We start from the raw sequence: 16,867 nt of genomic DNA, 5'->3' as shown, positions 1-16,867 counted from the left end.
CAAGAAAACCATTTTTCGCGCAAAAAATAATCATCCCCATCCCCGCCAGAGACAGAGAAAGCCAATTTTCCACCGAGAGAAAATAACTTTTCAGCCCGAAAATTCCCATGTCCAGCATTTCTCTCAGAAAAATATAGATCGAGAGAGCGAGGGGGATGAAGTTTTGCCAGGGCTGATCGTCGGAAAAATTGGCGATCGTGAAATTCGTGAAGTAAAGCCAAGAAACAGCGAGAACAAGTTGAAAAAGAATGTCGGTGAAGTAAAAGTATCGAATTCGATTCCATTTTATTTGAAGAAAAACGCCAATTGCTAATTTTGGGTCATTTTTTGGGATTCGGTCAGAAACCGACAAAAAATTTCGACAAATTTTGCGTGGGCGGCTACTTGGCTACTTAAGCGAAATCAAGGCTTCTGATTGGATGAAAATTTGTCGATTTTTTGTCGTTTCTGGACACCACCCCCTTTTTTGCTAAAATTTGTAATTTCGATGATAAGAAATGAAGACCCTTCCTGGATGACTGATGATTTCTTCGTGAGCCTTCGATTGGGATAAAAGCCAAAGAGGAAAACATTCTTTTTCTAGGTTTTTTCATAGATTCCTCAGAAGAATTTTTTAAATAAAAACCCTTTTCTGGAGTCGAGAATTGAGCGCTTTCTGAGTTTTGAGATTGCCCGAAGAAATCAAAATTAAACTCGATCGTAAAATCTTCCGACTCAAAGTCATCATGTCCCGATTTCGGTCGAATCATTCGATCCAGAATCGTTTGATAATACTTTGGCGGCATCAGAGTACAGTGCTTCGAAATATCTGCTAGTCTCACTTCATCGACTTCGATTTTTGAAAGAATTTTTCCCCATTCGGAATTCTTGAGGCTTTTTCGGAGGCAAAAAACTGAGTCGTCGTTTACATCGTCTTTGGACGATCGTTTTCTCTTTTTTCGAAAATTTCTTGGGATTAGTCGCGTTTTTAGGGTCTCACTCATTTTCAACGAGAAAAAAAGGGTTTGACGCGCTTTGTCAAGAATTGTTTACTTTGAAGTTCTTGAATTGATTCATCAGAAAAGGGATGAATAATTTGGCATGGTTTTTGTTTGAGGAATGAGTCGAGTTTCTGAGGACATAAGATTTATTTCAAAATTCAGAGGAGATTCTTGCAGATGGCATCGTGGACCAACGCGACCTGGACGCCAGATTTTCGACCTGAAAAGTCATCTTTCCGAAAGAAACATAGCTCTTTTTACCGATATTGGCAACAGTGTCCATTTCCGTTCGATTTCCACTGAAGGCCAGGATTTTTGTTTCTTCCACTCCAACTAGCCAGGCTTCGTTTTTCACCGCACTGATGACTAAAAAAGATGTTGAAGATCTCTGTCTTGAAAATCCGACCTTGAAAATTCTTCGCTCTTGAAGGCATATCTCCAATTTTTGCCCAGTACTGTGCGCCTTCCGATAGAATGAGCATGCTTTCTTGAGTTTTTCGAGTGGAAAAACATCTAAAGATAGGCAAACGATAAAAAACTCTGTCTTGAAAGCTCCTGATTTGTGTAATAATTGAATCCTCCCAGAACATAAACATTCTTATGAATTTGAACGACTCCAGCATCGCCAATTGGGATCGGCAACCTTGGGCCCTCGATAAAATTCCCGTTTCTAAAGCTTTTGAAGGAAGAAAATTGAAATCAACTTACACTAAAATTTCAGTTGAAGAGCTTTTACCACCAATGACCATCAAACCGCGGTAGCTGCTCACAACTGCTGCATGAAATCGAGGCTTTTTGAGTCGAAAATCGCCAGAAATCTGATCAGGTTCAAAACCGCTTGAATACAATTATTACCGTTAGAGCACTAGAATCCCTTTTGATCCCAATGCAAGAGTCCCCACGCGACCAATCAGGACACGCGTACATCACATTATCATGCAGCGCGCATTGGTGATTTATGAAGCCCTGAAAATCATTCAATTGGAATCAAGGAAGAATACCTTCGGAAGCGTAATATCCATTCGTTGAAATCGGCAGCTTCCATCTAACTCGTAAATTTCATATTCCGTGTGTCGGCCGCCAATAGAATAGACGTTTCCATAGTAGTTCTCCAAGCAATGCCACTGCAATTTCGGGAACGAAATTTGAAAATTCACATTTGACAGCGTTTTTAAATTGATCATGTCCGAGCTCGAATTCGGCTCATCCGCGGACATAACAAGCATTCGAGAATAAGCATAGTTGATTGGTGGAGGGGTTGGCTTTGGCTGGAAGACCATGTTTTCCATTTTTACTTCTAGGGCTTCGATTTTCTGGTCGACGGCTTCGATTGTGGTGAAGACTCTTTCGAAGGTGAGGGTTAGATTGTCGAGTCTCTCGTAGATGTCGATAATGGTGTTGGATTTGGAGAAGGCAAGTTCTTCGATGTACAGATCGTCCGCGTTTTTGAGGCTTTTCCGAAGGTTTCTTTTTGAATGAATATTTCGGGGATACGGTTGAAAACAAAGTTTTGTTTGATAAAACCTGTATTTGACATTTGTTTTCCGGCCCATGATGCTATATCAAAGTTTTTGTCTCTTTTTCGTTTATGTTTTCTCGAAAAAATTGACTGAAACAGACAGTAGAAAATAAGTATCTTCATTTTTCTCTACCCCAAAATCGAAATGTGAGCGAAGCTTTCACTTATCAGAAAAGTACATAAACCTTGATGACCTAGAACCCTGGCGAGATTCCAAAAGAGGAGAAAGTCAGAAGAAAAGAGATAAAGAAATTTATTTGCGTTGAGAGGAAGGTCTAAACCGCAGAAGAGAGAATCGAAGCAAGCAGATCAGAAAGAAGCTGACCAAAGGCTCGTGCAAATTCTAGAGCCAGCTCGACGACAATATCGTCGATTTCGAGGATGATTTCAACGATGTCTCCGATCGAGAGGAAAAATCGTTCGGCAAAACTTCCCAGCCATGTTATTGTTGAAAGAGCGACGAAAATATTATCAACTGAAATTTTAAGGATGAAGAAATAATACCAAGAAATGCATACCATAGATAAGCCCGTCTTCAAAACTTGCCATAAAATCCAAATATAAGTACAATATATTTCCCTGCAGATTTTCTTCCAAGTATCTAAAATTTATAAAAAAAATCTAAATTTATAATTTTAATTTACCTTATAAAAGAGCATTTTTCATCAGTTTCAGGGCAAGTATGGTAACGTAAGAATGGCTCATGAATCAGCATGAAAAATTCTCTGAATAGAAAATCTCTTTAAAATTATTAATGATAAGATTTACCTGAAAAGCTTGTGAGATAATGTTGTTATCTTGTTGATATATTGTGGCCAATATTCTTCATGAAAATAAGTGGAGTTTGAATGGGGAGGATAAGCGATTTCATTCGCTAGCTCAAAATAAGCAGTTTGAACCCTCGTGAAATCGTAGAGGAGAATAGATGGAAGCCAGTTGAAGAAATAGTCCAATTCAAAGAAGAGAATTTTCAAAGCGATAACGTCCGGTGAAGAATTGCTTAGAAAAATGGCCGATATCGTAGAAATCTGATCGATGTAATATCTATTGAGAAAATCGACGATTCCCATGAACCAGTCGCGCATGGAGGTGACCAGTTCTTCCAAAGGAAGATTTTTCTCGTCGTTATAATAGTTTAGCTCAAATGCTTCGAAGGCAACAATTCCATAAGAGAGCCAATCGAAAAGATTGACGACAGATGATATTGGCGAAGAGACGAAGCCGACCTCTGATCCGTTCAAGATCGAAGATGTAGTCGACTCGTCCAGCAAGTAATATCCAGCAAGAACGAACTAGAAAATTTGCGTATTTTGTTAAATGCTCAGGAAAGCCTACATCTGTCTCGATCGTTCGTTCGAATAATTCTTCTGTGTCAAGAGCGCTATAAAATCTTCCCAGACCAGACCAAGACCTGAAAAAAAAATTGGATCTAACATATTTACGATACGAAGAAACCTGTAGTAGCCCCGGCCGTAAATAACATCAAACAATCTTGCGATGTCCCCCAAAATCGTCGTATCTTGTTCAAAGCCAAAGCAATCCCTTCCTATTTTATCAAATTGATCGTATGGAGACAAAAATAAATCATCTCGATTGTCTCCTGGCCAAAGAGTGCATTTCGCAAATGCACTCGTAATGAAGAAAGTCTTTTAGTGGCCTTTATCAAAAATTCAAATATAAATTATTTTCTCAAAAAGCCATTCCAGAGTAAACGCTCGCATCTCTGATTTCCTATCTCTGCGACCAAAGGAAAAACTTTTGGAACTTTAATCCAGAGACAATTAATTCGTAACAATGAGCATTCTCGATCTTATTTGCTTTTTTGAAAGGATAATGCGACCTGAGTTCCGCTATTCCTACGCTTCTAGTTGGAGGAAAATATATTTTAAAGGATTTAGGTTAAAACAAGGGACAAGCAGCTACAGTGTCTATTTTGGGACAACTGCAGCACGCAATCAAGCCCAGGCGTTTCCGCGCAGCTTGTTCGCACATCATTTTTTAAGCGCTGATGAAAGTTAAATAAACTGTAATCGTCACTTTTTGCAAATTGGACCAGCCCAAACCACAAATTTACAAAGAGACATAAAATTTAATGGTCGAGAATCTCGAAAGCTTTCTTCATCAAAACGGTTTATCTGATTCACTTTTTTTTTTCTTAAAAGAAGGATTTTTTTCAGGTTTCAACGAAACAGCTGAAGAAATTTTAAGCGACACAGCTACAATCGAACAATTTGCCCGGTACTCCTTGTTGATTTCTTGCCTTTTTCTCCTCCCCCTCGCCATCATCTACATCGGAATCCTTCTCCTACTCAACGACCGCCTTTCCGTATCAGAGGAAGACCTGGGCTCCGCAACCTGTGTAGAGAACCTGAGTCAGCCTTTGAAGAACTATAATGAAAAGCCGTGCCGCGGCTTTTTTAAAAAAGAAGCCGCTTAGCGGCTTCGAAACGCAATTACTCTTATCTATCTTGAAATATTGGCGAAGCCGCTTCGCGGCTTCGTTTTTAAAAAAGCCGCTACGCGGCTTTTCATTTTTGCTCTTCAAAGGCTGACTCAGGTTCTCTACACAGGTTGCCGATCCCAGAAGAAGATTACTACGGCCCAGTCGACCATGCTCTCATCAAATTTCAAAAGTGCTTCGGTAGAAACATCTGCTGCTACAGATTCTCCCTCTTTCTTCTTGCGATTCTTGGGATAGCCGCAATTTCGCCGGGGATCATTATTGGGCCGCTGGCTATCAATGCTGTTAATGAAAAATCAAGAGGGTGCTTGCAAGCTGCAATTATTTGGGTAAAAATGAAGGGGGTGGTAAAGGGGTTGAAAATATGATTTAGGCGGTGTTTTCGATTATTGCTTCTTTTCTTGTTGGTTTTTTCGGCGGATATTCGATCAATTATTTGAGGTCGAAGGACGATGATTTTGGAGGTACTGTTTTCAGAAGAACTGCAATAGTGAGTCTTTAGATAATGGCGAAGAGATGAAGAGCAAGATGAAGATTCTGCGGACCATGTTTGAGAAACTCCAAGATCAAGAGAAAACTATCAAATATACGATTATGATGATGATCCCTAGAAAATGGTTTTTGATCATTAAGGGTCTCATAACTTTGACGAAATCGTCGTTGACACCCTTAATTATTGAAAATGTGGAAAAAATTAACAAAACCAACAAAAAGACTAATTGAAATCGTCCTGATAATATTCTCCTGGAAATTCGCTTTTGGACGATTATCAGGTCGACGCCCTTAAAATTCTTTCTTTTTTCATTGAAAATTTTAGAGCTCTTGCCGTTAGCGTCATTTTCTTCTGTAAAAATCTTCGTGAAGAAATAAAGAGATCATTTCTTCGGAAAAAACGGCGGCTCACATAAGATCTCCTGCTGGGAAAGCTCACCCTCGATAAAGCACTGATAAGAGAATTTATACACACACAACTGATACGACGCGAGTTGAAAAGTTTTCAAAATGAATAATCCGCGCCCTATCGTGAATATCGACTCTGATCAGGTGACGCCGCCTAAACAACTTCTGAATTTTAAGGACCAACACGGTTTTTTCCTGAAAAGAGTGTGAAAATTACAAAAAATAGGTTTATGATTGGCTGAAGAAAAATATCAAAAAAGTGGACTTTGAAGCCAAAATGATGGTCTTTGATTGGCTATGAGACGCGAAACTCGATTCTGATTGGTTGAAATTTTGTCTCAAAGGCTCTTTTTTTCGAAAATATTTTGATATATTTATCGATTTCGATTTTTATTTTATTTGTTTTTGAACAACTAGAAAGCACCCAAAATCAAGCAATTCTCGCCCAAATGCGCTGAGTCCGTGTATATTTGCTCTCGTAAGTGATAGGCGGCGGCGTTGCTTTTTGAAGCGGCTCAAGTTGGCTCACGTGACCCACTCAAAATGAATCTCTCTCCCTTCTTCCCGCTCTTCTCATCTTTGAATATCCCTATCTTCCTGCCCATTCAAACGGAACCCCACTCGAACAAAAATCAAAATGCAAATAAAACTTACAAATTTTCGTTCTCAAGAAAATTATCTCGGGCGAAAATCACGTGATTCACTTCGAGCAGATCTTGTTTCTCGGAAATCCTCTTGGACAAAAAGGTGATTTTGGCCTAAGTACACGAGATAAGCTTCTGTTTTCAAAGCGGGGCAATTATGAGTTGCACTTTTGAATTGTCAAAAACAGGAGGAGTGATAAATTATCGCTCAAAAACGGGCTTATAATTTTTACTCATTATCTTTGTAATTGCTGGGAAAAAGGAGAGCTTTTTACTTTTTTTGATTTTGCTGTTGCTTTTTTTCTTGCAAATCGAATTTTTAAACCTTTCTTTAGGGGTTCCCTAATAGGTAGGGTCCGCACGCAAAAATCGACCACCTGAAATCTCTTGATTTTCAAAAAACGGCTTGGATAGTATGAAAGAGCAACTCAAACTGAATATTTTTCATATTGAAAGTTTTTCACCGCCACTGACTTTTCTGCCGGAAATGGTCAGGTTTAACACCGGAAATCGGTACTTTTTCACGTTTCTGGCCGGCTCACCTTGATCTCATCGTGATAAGATATTGATAAGGGGCTCAAAAGAAAGCTCGTCGTCTGAGCTTTCTATTGGTACCAAAAAAAAGTAGTCACTTAGTTCAAATTTTTGGCGCTAGAAGCGATTGAAGGTGCTCAGGGTGCTCAAAAATTGCTTAAAATCACCGGAACTAGCCGGTTTCGGTCAAAAACCTCATGTAACCCCTTACATATGAATATCTTTCGATAGGACTCTTTTCTCTTGACAAAATATTGACCGGTTAAGAGCTCAACCAACCGGTTCTCAGGCCAAAACCAGCCGGTTTCTCTCCAAAACCACGTGTTTTCTATTACATATGGATATCTATCGAAAGGTTTTTCTTTTTTGAGTACAAATTGACCGGTTCAAAGCCGGCTAAAAGGTCAACTTTGGTCAAGTTCGGCCGGAGGACCTCCCTGGTGGAAGACCATCCGCTGGAAGACCAGTATTTAAAATTTTTAATATATGGCTATGCTCGGTCAATATATGGCCACGTATGGTAAACGTTGGTCAAGTTTGGCCGGAGGACCCTCGGAGGACCTTTCTGGTGGGAGAACATCAGCTGGAAGACCAAAATTAAAAAATGAAATAAAATGCCTTGGTGGGCTAAGAATAAACACTTTCGGCAAACTTTGGTCACTTTTTGCCGGTAGACCCCCGGAGGACCCCTTCTAACGGAGAACAATCAACTGGAAGATCATTAAATAAAAAATTAAAATCAATCACAGTCGACTTAGTGATTATAGGGGCATCGCCGACCAAAAGCTATGTGGCCACATAATTCAGTGAGTGACAAAGAAAAGCCGTCAAAAAGAGAAGGCAACGCCCGTTTATTCGAACCGAGATAAGGCCAAGCCTGTTTATCCTTTTGAATAAGAGTAAGGGCGAAGCCGACCCGAAGGGGAGGCCACGCCCGTTCATTCTTTTCAATCAGAATCAGGGCGAAGCCGACCCGAAGGGGAGGCGACGCCCGATCATTCTTTTCAATCAGGGTCAGGGCGAAGCCGACCCGAAGGGGAGGCGACGCCCGTTCATTCTATTCAATCAGAGTCAGGGTGAAGCCGACCCGAAGGGGAGGCAACGCTCGCTCATTCTATTCAATCAGAGTCAGCGCGAAGCCGACCCGAAGGGGAGGCCACGCCCGTTCATTCTTTTCAATCAGAGCTAGGGCGAAGCCGACCCGAAGGGGAGGCCACGCCCGTTCATTCTTTTCAATCAGAGCTAGGGCGAAGCCGACCCGAAGGGGAGGCCACGCCCGTTCATTCTTTTCAATCAGAGCTAGGGCGAAGCCGACCCGAAGGGGAGGCAACGACCGTTCATCCTTTTCAATCAGAGTTAGGGCGGAGCCGACGCGAAAGGGAGGCCACGTCCGTTCATTCTATTCAATCAGGGTCAGGGCGAAGCCGACCCGAAGGGGAGGCGACGCCCGTTCATTCTATTCAATCAGAATCAGGGCGAAGCCGACCCGAAGGGGAGGCGACGCCCGATCATTCTTTTCAATCAGGGTCAGGGCGAAGCCGACCCGAAGGGGAGGCGACGCCCGTTCATTCTATTCAATCAGAGTCAGGGTGAAGCCGACCCGAAGGGGAGGCAACGCTCGCTCATTCTATTCAATCAGAGTCAGCGCGAAGCCGACCCGAAGGGGAGGCCAAGCCCGTTCATTCTCTTCAATCAGAGCTAGGGCGAAGCCGACCCGAAGGGAGGCCACGCCCGTTCATTCTTTTCAATCAGAGCTAGGGCGAAGCCGACCCGAAGGGGAGGCAACGACCGTTCATCCTTTTCAATCAGGGTTAGGGCGGAGCCGACCCGAAAGGGAGGCCACGTCCGTTCATTCTATTCAATCAGTGCCAGGGCGAAGCTGACCCGAAGGGGAGGCCGATCCCGTTCATTCTTTTCAATCAGAGTCAGGGCGAAGCTGACCCGAAGGGGAGGCCACACCGATTCATTTTATTCAATCAGAGTCAAGCGAAGCCGACCCGAAGGGAAGGCCACGCCCGTTCATTCTATTCAATCAGGGTCAGGGCGAAGCCGACCCGAAGGGGAGGCGACGCCCGATCATTCTTTTCAATCAGAGTCAGGGTGAAGCCGACCCGAAGGGGAGGCAACGCTCGCTCATTCTATTCAATCAGAGTCAGCGCGAAGCCGACCCGAAGGGGAGGCCACGCCCGTTCATTCTTTTCAATCAGTGCCAGGGCGAAGCCGACCCGAAGGGGGGGCCACGCCCGTTCATTCTTTTCAATCAGAGTCAGGGCGAAGCTGACCCGAAGGGGAGGCCACGCTCGCTCATTCTTTTCAATCAAAAGCAAGGCAAAGCTGACCCGAAGGGGAGGCCACGCCCATTCATTCTATTCAATCAGAGTCAGGGCGAAGCCGACCCGAAGGGAAGGCAACGCCCGTTCATTCTATTCAATCAGGGTCAGGGCGAAGCCGACCCAAAGGGGAGGCAACGCTCGCTTATTCTAATCAATCAGAGTCAGCGCGAAGCCGACCTGAAGGGGAGGCCACGCGCATTTATCCTATTCAATCAGGGTCAGGGCGGAACCGACCCGAAGGAGGGGCCACGCCCCTTCATTCTTTTCAATCAGAGTCAGGGCGAAGCCGACCCGAAGGAGGCCACGCCCGTTCATTCTTTTCAATCAGTGTCAGGGCGAAGCCGACCCGAAGGGGAGGCCACGCCAAATCATTCTTCACAATCAGAGTAAAATCGAAAACTTTTATATCTCGAAAAAACCGTCGTTAAAACTTAATCTGTAAGAGGTTGCATTTTCGTTCATTAAATAAAGTCAAAATAAGGGCTAGGGTTCTCTTAAAACAGTTGTTGACGGATTCTGTGGATATTTTTTGTCCCCTCGTTATCTGAAAAATGTCCACAAATTTGATACAAGGCCCTGCTTCTGATTGAATGGAATGAACAGGCGTGGCCTCCCCTTCGGGTCGGCTTCGCTCTTACCCTGATTGAAAAGAATGAACGGTCGTTGCCTCCCCTTCGGGTCGGCTTCGCCCTAGCTCTGATTGAAAAGAACGAACGGGCGTGGTTCCCCTTCGGGTCGGCTTCGCCCTGACTCTGATTGAATAGAATGAACGCGCGTGGCCTCCCTTTCGGGTCCGCTCCGCCCTGACCCTGATTGAAAAGAATGAACAAGCGTGGCCTCCCCTTCGGGTCGGCTCCGCCTTGACCCTGATTGAAAAGAATGAACATGCGTGGTTCCTCTTCGGATCGGCTTCGCCCTTACACTGATTGAAAAGAATGAACGGGCGTGGCCTCCACTTCGGGTCGGCTTCGCCCTGACTCTGATTAAAAAGAATGAACGGGCGTGGCCCCCCTTCGGGTCGGCTTCGCCCTGACCCTGATTGAATAGAATGAACGGACGTGGCCTCCCTTTCGCGTCGGCTCCGCCCTAACTCTGATTGAAAAGGATGAACGGTCGTTGCCTCCCCTTCGGGTCGGCTTCGCCCTAGCTCTGATTGAAAAGAATGAACGCGCGTGGCCTCCCTTTCGGGTCCGCTCCGCCCTGACCCTGATTGAAAAGAATGAACAAGCGTGGCCTCCCCTTCGGGTCGGCTCCGCCTTGACCCTGATTGAAAAGAATGAACATGCGTGGTTCCTCTTCGGATCGGCTTCGCCCTTACACTGATTGAAAGAATGAACGGGCGTGGCCTCCACTTCGGGTCGGCTTCGCCCTGACTCTGATTAAAAAGAATGAACGGGCGTGGCCCCCCTTCGGGTCGGCTTCGCCCTGACCCTGATTGAATAGAATGAACGGACGTGGCCTCCTTTCGCGTCGGCTCCGCCCTAACTCTGATTGAAAGGATGAACGGTCGTTGCCTCCCCTTCGGGTCGGCTTCGCCCTAGCTCTGATTGAAAGAATGAACGGGCGTGGCCTCCCTTCGGGTCGGCTTCGCCCTAGCTCTGATTGAAAAGAATGAACGGGCGTGGCCTCCCCTTCGGGTCGGCTTCGCCCTAGCTCTGATTGAAAAGAATGAACGGGCGTGGCCTCCCCTTCGGGTCGGCTTCGCGCTGACTCTGATTGAATAGAATGAGCGAGCGTTGCCTCCCCTTCGGGTCGGCTTCACCCTGACTCTGATTGAATAGAATGAACGGGCGTCGCCTCCCCTTCGGGTCGGCTTCGCCCTGACCCTGATTGAAAAGAATGATCGGGCGTCGCCTCCCCTTCGGGTCGGCTTCGCCCTGATTCTGATTGAAAAGAATGAACGGGCGTGGCCTCCCTTCGGGTCGGCTTCGCCCTTACTCTTATTCAAAAGGATAAACAGGCTTGGCCTTATCTCGGTTCGAATAAACGGGCGTTGCCTTCTCTTTTTGACGGCTTTTCTTTGTCACTCACTGAATTATGTGGCCACATAGCTTTTGGTCGGCGATGCCCCTATAATCACTAAGTCGACTGTGATTGATTTTAATTTTTTATTTAATGATCTTCCAGTTGATTGTTCTCCGTTAGAAGGGGTCCTCCGGGGGTCTACCGGCAAAAAGTGACCAAAGTTTGCCGAAAGTGTTTATTCTTAGCCCACCAAGGCATTTTATTTCATTTTTTAATTTTGGTCTTCCAGCTGATGTTCTCCCACCAGAAAGGTCCTCCGAGGGTCCTCCGGCCAAACTTGACCAACGTTTACCATACGTGGCCATATATTGACCGAGCATAGCCATATATTAAAAATTTTAAATACTGGTCTTCCAGCGGATGGTCTTCCACCAGGGAGGTCCTCCGGCCGAACTTGACCAAAGTTGACCTTTTAGCCGGCTTTGAACCGGTCAATTTGTACTCAAAAAAGAAAAACCTTTCGATAGATATCCATATGTAATAGAAAACACGTGGTTTTGGAGAGAAACCGGCTGGTTTTGGCCTGAGAACCGGTTGGTTGAGCTCTTAACCGGTCAATATTTTGTCAAGAGAAAAGAGTCCTATCGAAAGATATTCATATGTAAGGGGTTACATGAGGTTTTTGACCGAAACCGGCTAGTTCCGGTGATTTTAAGCAATTTTTGAGCACCCTGAGCACCTTCAATCGCTTCTAGCGCCAAAAATTTGAACTAAGTGACTACTTTTTTTTGGTACCAATAGAAAGCTCAGACGACGAGCTTTCTTTTGAGCCCCTTATCAATATCTTATCACGATGAGATCAAGGTGAGCCGGCCAGAAACGTGAAAAAGTACCGATTTCCGGTGTTAAACCTGACCATTTCCGGCAGAAAAGTCAGTGGCGGTGAAAAACTTTCAATATGAAAAATATTCAGTTTGAGTTGCTCTTTCATACTATCCAAGCCGTTTTTTGAAAAAATTGAGCGCACTGATCCGACCCTTTTTTGCGTGCGGACCCTACTAATAGGGAATCCCTATTTTAACAAATTCGTCAAACAATTTTCATGGCCTTTTTCACAGATTTTTGATTTTTTTGATTCAAGTTTTGTTCAAAAATCCGAATTTTTGGAAGAAAAAACGAAAAGTTGAGCTGAAACCCCTATTTTTCGATAAATTTTCCTGGAAATTTTCAACCAATCAGAAGCAAAGATTCGGCGAACCGGCCAGTACGGAGCTGAGAAAAAACCTAAGCAAAATTTGTCGAAATTTTTATGTCGGTTCCTTACACCACCCCTTATTTTCGCCCCGACAATCCTTACCCTATGCTAAGAGCCCTAAGCAAAAATTCTCAAGAAAGATGAAGAAATTCCTGATGCGCAATAAACAATTCCCATCCGGAACTGATTATTGATTTCATTTTAAAATTAACAATCTTCAATTTCTCATTTCCCCTCAAAACCACACGAAAATCAATTGATTGATGATCCCAAAGCACCAAAAAATGATCGTGGCGCTCTGGAGCGCGAATTTCGCGGCGCGCGCTCCTCCGCCGCGAAATAAATCAAAAAGAGCGAGGATCGCACCTTATTCTCAAAATTTACATATTTTTTCACAGTTTCTGAGTTAAAATCAACAAGAGAAAAATTGCTGACTTGAGTTTTTGTTTGAAGAGATTTCGGGAAAATGAAGATTATTGCTGTTTTATTGGGAATCGTGTTTTCTAGAGATTTTACTGAAGCTGATATTGTTCATATTTACAAGAGAGGTAAGAAAATCTTTAATTTTAAGGGTGTCACAACTTTAGTCCACAGCTTAAAAGAGCGGAAACCTGTGTGGAAAACCTGAGTCAGGGTCCTGAGTGATCATGAATTAAGAGCATAGGACCCTGACTCAGGTTTTCGAGCTTTCTTGAAGCCCTGAGTTTTCAATTTGGAATGAAAAATATTTTCTCATTATTTATGCGCAAAATAAATTCATTCAAAAATCCGGAAATCCTAAACAGAACCATCATTTTACTTTTCGAATTGTTTATTTGTGTTAATCGTCAACAAATGGCCCAGGAAGGCTTACCTGTCAGATTTGCAAGTTTCATCTTCTTTTCTTTTTCTGATTTGATCCAGCAAACAATGTGTCACGTGGGCAGATAGATCAAAGCCGAGTGGAGTTCCGGAAGCGTTCCTGCTTTGTCCAAGTCTGGGCGACACCTGCCCACTTTTTTGTCGAATCAGCGGAAATTTGACAAATGAGAATTTTTTTTTTCTTTAAAAAATCTGAATTCCGGAAACATCCAAAAATCTAACCCAAATTGGTCGACTTCCGATCGAGTGTCAAAAATTCGCGCTCATCATATTTGCTATTAGAGGTCATAAAATTTGGGTACCCGCTGCGGCCGTCGGCCATATTTGTGGATTAGGGCTCGAATCACGTGAGAGATTCCGTCCAATTCAGCTGGGGATTGATCTGTTTTGTCAATTTTTTTTATTTGACCGGAAATTCAAGAAATGTTTTTATTGAAAATTTTAAGGAGATAGACCCTAAGAAACAATTGGAAGTAACCATCGAAGAATATCATTGGTTACCCCCTTAACTCTCCATTTTAGTCCTCCCATACGCCGACGCCTTCAGATGTTTCACCTGTGAAAACGCAGTGGACAACTACGAATGCAACAATCACGCTCCTGACATCTTTTGTCCAGCAGGTAATGCTCACTCGATCAAATTTCATTCAAAAATTAGAGAATTTTTGATTGAGCGCTCTCGGAAGCGGCCGTCATTCATCTGAAAAATCCTTGAGTCAGCTCGAGTGCCACCGAGATTTTCCCATTATCGGCTTTTCGAGTCATTCTTAGGGGGTGAAAAAATGGGCTTTTTAATTGTATCGGAATGTGGAAAACCTGAGTCAGGGTTCGAAAATCGGAAAATTCGGCTTTTTCGAACCCTGACTCAGGTTTTCGACCTAAAACCCTAACTCAGGTTTTCAATCAGAACCCTGACTCAGGTTTTCGACTTAAACCCTGACTCAGGTTTTCGACCCAAAACCCTGACTCAGGTTTTTACTCGGAACCCTGACTCAGGTAAACTTAGAACCCTGACTCAGGTTTTCTACTGGCGCCGAGCTCCGTATAATTCACAAAAAAACTGATATTGACTCCCAAAACAAAATTCTGAAAATAAACGCGCCGGGGCAGTTTTCTCTTTGCGGCGTGAGAAAATGGAAATTGCCACTTTTCATTGCTTGTGCTCATCAGCTGGGTGTCCATTTTCGTTTTCGCTATAAACAGGCTCTTTTCTTTCTTTTCGAATTTCAATGTCAAAATTCAGAGACGGAGTTCTGCTTTACCGAACATGTCTTTTCGGGAGAAACAGATTCGATTAGAGTCCGCAAGAGCTGCATGACACGAAACAAGTGCCACCAGGAGCAGCTAGGATGCCACACTGATCCCATCACTGGACTCACTGTAAGTACAAAAAAAACAGATTTTCGCCTCGAAAATCAACAACATGAAATCCCCCCTTTCTTCGGGGCAGAATCGAAAAAAATAAAATGATTTTCTGGATCTGGAATTTGATTGGTCGGTAGGCCAAATACAGCAATCTTATTGGTCTGTCAAAAATGCTTCTTTTTTCTTGGTTTGTGCCCTATTTCGGGGAAAATGAAGTGAATTTTTGAATTACCAATAAGATTGCTGTATTTGGCCTACCGACCAATCAAAACCCTGATCCAGAAAATCACCTCTTTTTCTCGTTTTTCCCCCGAAAATCAACATTTAAAATCCCCCCCTTTCTTTGACGATTTCAAATGACCCTTAAAACGTTCTCCGTTTGATCCCCTTTTTGGTCATTAAAATCTCCGAGCTGCTAAATATTTACTGCTTTCGCTCATCGGGGGTATAAAGACCTTGACATTTCAATACACATTTCCTACTACAAAACTACAATTTGGACCCTCGCCAACAATCGCTAAAATTTTTTTAATCTTCAGTCGTATTTTTTCCGGTACTTTTCGCTTTCAAAAACGCGCTTTTGTGAAACTCGACACTATAATAAGGGAATTTCCAAAACTATCTGGCCACCGGGCCGCGGCTCCGATTTCGCGGCGAAACAAGACGAAAATGATCCAATTGAGCTCTGATTTTTTTCGTTGAGTACTTGAGTGATCAGCTCGGATGTTTCGGGAAAATTTTTTTCCTCTCGAAAAGTGCGCCTGTCCAAATTTGTCAAAATTTTCAACAAGCCAGGTGGAGCTGTCAGAAGCAGCGGCTAAACGCGAGCACCCTGTCAATTTAGGCTACCAATTAAAAAAAAAAAGAGGAAATTTCGAAAATTCGAGGATAAGATAAAAAAATAGAGCTGTGAGTTTTAATTATTCACATTTTTTTAATAAATCCTAATAATAAGAAGTGGTCAACGGAACGGCTCAATATTTTTTTAATATATAAATTTATTAAAATTTTAAGAATAAGAGATTCGTAATTTTAAGAAACAAAAAATATTTAATGGTGATTATATATTTTATTTTAAAATAATTTATTCAATATAAACTTAAAAATCTTAATAATTTATTGAATAATTAATCAAAAAATTATAATATTTTTTTGTTGACAATCTTCATTTATTTTCTGCTCTGTCAATCTTTCTTGCTCCCCATTTGCCCAAATCACCATCCATCAAGTCGCAAACAAGTCGGTAATCATGTAAAAAGGTATCAACTTTCAAAGAAACAAGTGTTCCAAAGTGCGCGCTCAAATTTCTCAACCTAATCGCTCACTGCCCCGGCTGACACGTTCACCTGCTCCACACTTGACGGGCCTTTGACAGAACAGATAAATTCCAAAACTCAAAGCTCCTTTTTTCAGACCTGCAAAGAATGCTGCGAGGGGGAAATCTGCAATCTCGCTGTGCCGAAATCGAATGAGCGATTCGAAGAAATGCTGATTGAAATCGGCTTCAATTCTGCAAGAAATTTTTTTTCCACAATTGTGGTTTTTATCACTGCCTTATTTTTATTGTAAATTTCTTTCAGCTTGATAATTATACTATTTGTACATATGACTCATTTTCTTGGGATGGTGTCTGGGAGCGACAAAAAATTTCGACAAATTTTGCGTGGGCGGCTTCTCGGCTGCTGATTAGCCGATGAGCCGAATCCAGGTTTCTGATTGGTTGAAAATTACCACGCGAAATTTGTCGAAATTTTTGTCGGTTCCATACACCTCCCCATTTTCTTGATCAGAAAAAGTATTCTTGCATTTTTAAACTTGAAGATTTGATATGTCGTTATTCGCTTGATATCCATTAATGATTTGAACATCAAATCCAACCTCTTGATCGTTTCCATCGGTCGTGAAATGAACATCGACGTATGATGAAGAAAACGAAAATCGAGTTCCCTGAATTCAAAATTTTTTCTCTCTAGAAAAAGGTCCTGATTTACCGTCAAGTCGCCTGTGAAAAAATACTTTTGGCCATCTTGTGTTCGGAAGACCAAGAAGT

General features: G+C 42.8%; 3 protein-coding genes and 2 long non-coding RNA genes across 5 annotated transcripts; 2 read left to right on the top strand and 3 right to left on the bottom strand.

Annotated features, from left to right (window-relative positions):
* Window positions 1-1,111: 1,111 nt before the first annotated feature.
* Window positions 1,112-1,460, bottom strand: LOC145695569 (uncharacterized). The gene is made up of 3 exons (XR_014133750.1): window positions 1,387-1,460; window positions 1,242-1,346; window positions 1,112-1,200 (listed from the first exon to the last, which is right to left on the bottom strand). It is a non-coding gene; the product is annotated as an uncharacterized LOC145695569 (long non-coding RNA).
* A 33-nt stretch (window positions 1,461-1,493) lies between these two features.
* On the bottom strand, window positions 1,494-2,533 carry LOC145704132 (uncharacterized). The gene is made up of 5 exons (XM_081781573.1): window positions 2,505-2,533; window positions 1,982-2,432; window positions 1,836-1,946; window positions 1,689-1,798; window positions 1,494-1,650 (listed from the first exon to the last, which is right to left on the bottom strand). The coding sequence occupies exons 1-5, from the start codon at window positions 2,531-2,533 to the stop codon at window positions 1,494-1,496; spliced, it is 858 nt and encodes a 285-aa protein (XP_081637699.1).
* A 202-nt stretch (window positions 2,534-2,735) lies between these two features.
* On the bottom strand, window positions 2,736-4,282 carry LOC145704730 (uncharacterized). Its single transcript, XM_081782202.1, has 7 exons — window positions 4,204-4,282; window positions 3,955-4,146; window positions 3,835-3,910; window positions 3,268-3,791; window positions 3,144-3,224; window positions 3,018-3,100; window positions 2,736-2,974 (listed from the first exon to the last, which is right to left on the bottom strand). The coding sequence occupies exons 1-7, from the start codon at window positions 4,218-4,220 to the stop codon at window positions 2,775-2,777; spliced, it is 1,173 nt and encodes a 390-aa protein (XP_081638328.1). The 5' UTR covers window positions 4,221-4,282; the 3' UTR covers window positions 2,736-2,774.
* Window positions 4,283-5,086: 804 nt separating this feature from the next.
* On the top strand, window positions 5,087-5,572 carry LOC145695238 (uncharacterized). Its single transcript, XR_014133671.1, has 3 exons — window positions 5,087-5,289; window positions 5,334-5,424; window positions 5,463-5,572. It is a non-coding gene; the product is annotated as an uncharacterized LOC145695238 (long non-coding RNA).
* Window positions 5,573-12,953: 7,381 nt separating this feature from the next.
* LOC145710965 (ly6/PLAUR domain-containing protein 6-like) lies at window positions 12,954-16,431 on the top strand. The gene is made up of 4 exons (XM_081788676.1): window positions 12,954-13,139; window positions 13,975-14,073; window positions 14,696-14,832; window positions 16,231-16,431. Exons 1-4 carry the CDS (start codon window positions 13,058-13,060, stop codon window positions 16,384-16,386), a joined length of 474 nt encoding a protein of 157 aa, XP_081644802.1. The 5' UTR covers window positions 12,954-13,057; the 3' UTR covers window positions 16,387-16,431.
* The last annotated feature ends 436 nt before the right edge of the window (window positions 16,432-16,867 follow it).

The sequence above is a fragment of the Oikopleura dioica genome, chromosome 1 (assembly GCF_907165135.1).
Source record: "Oikopleura dioica chromosome 1, OKI2018_I68_1.0, whole genome shotgun sequence".
Lineage (NCBI taxonomy): Eukaryota > Metazoa > Chordata > Appendicularia > Copelata > Oikopleuridae > Oikopleura > Oikopleura dioica.
The sequence above is the reverse complement of the archived record's forward strand: the minus strand, read 5'-3'. Positions and strand labels throughout refer to the sequence as shown.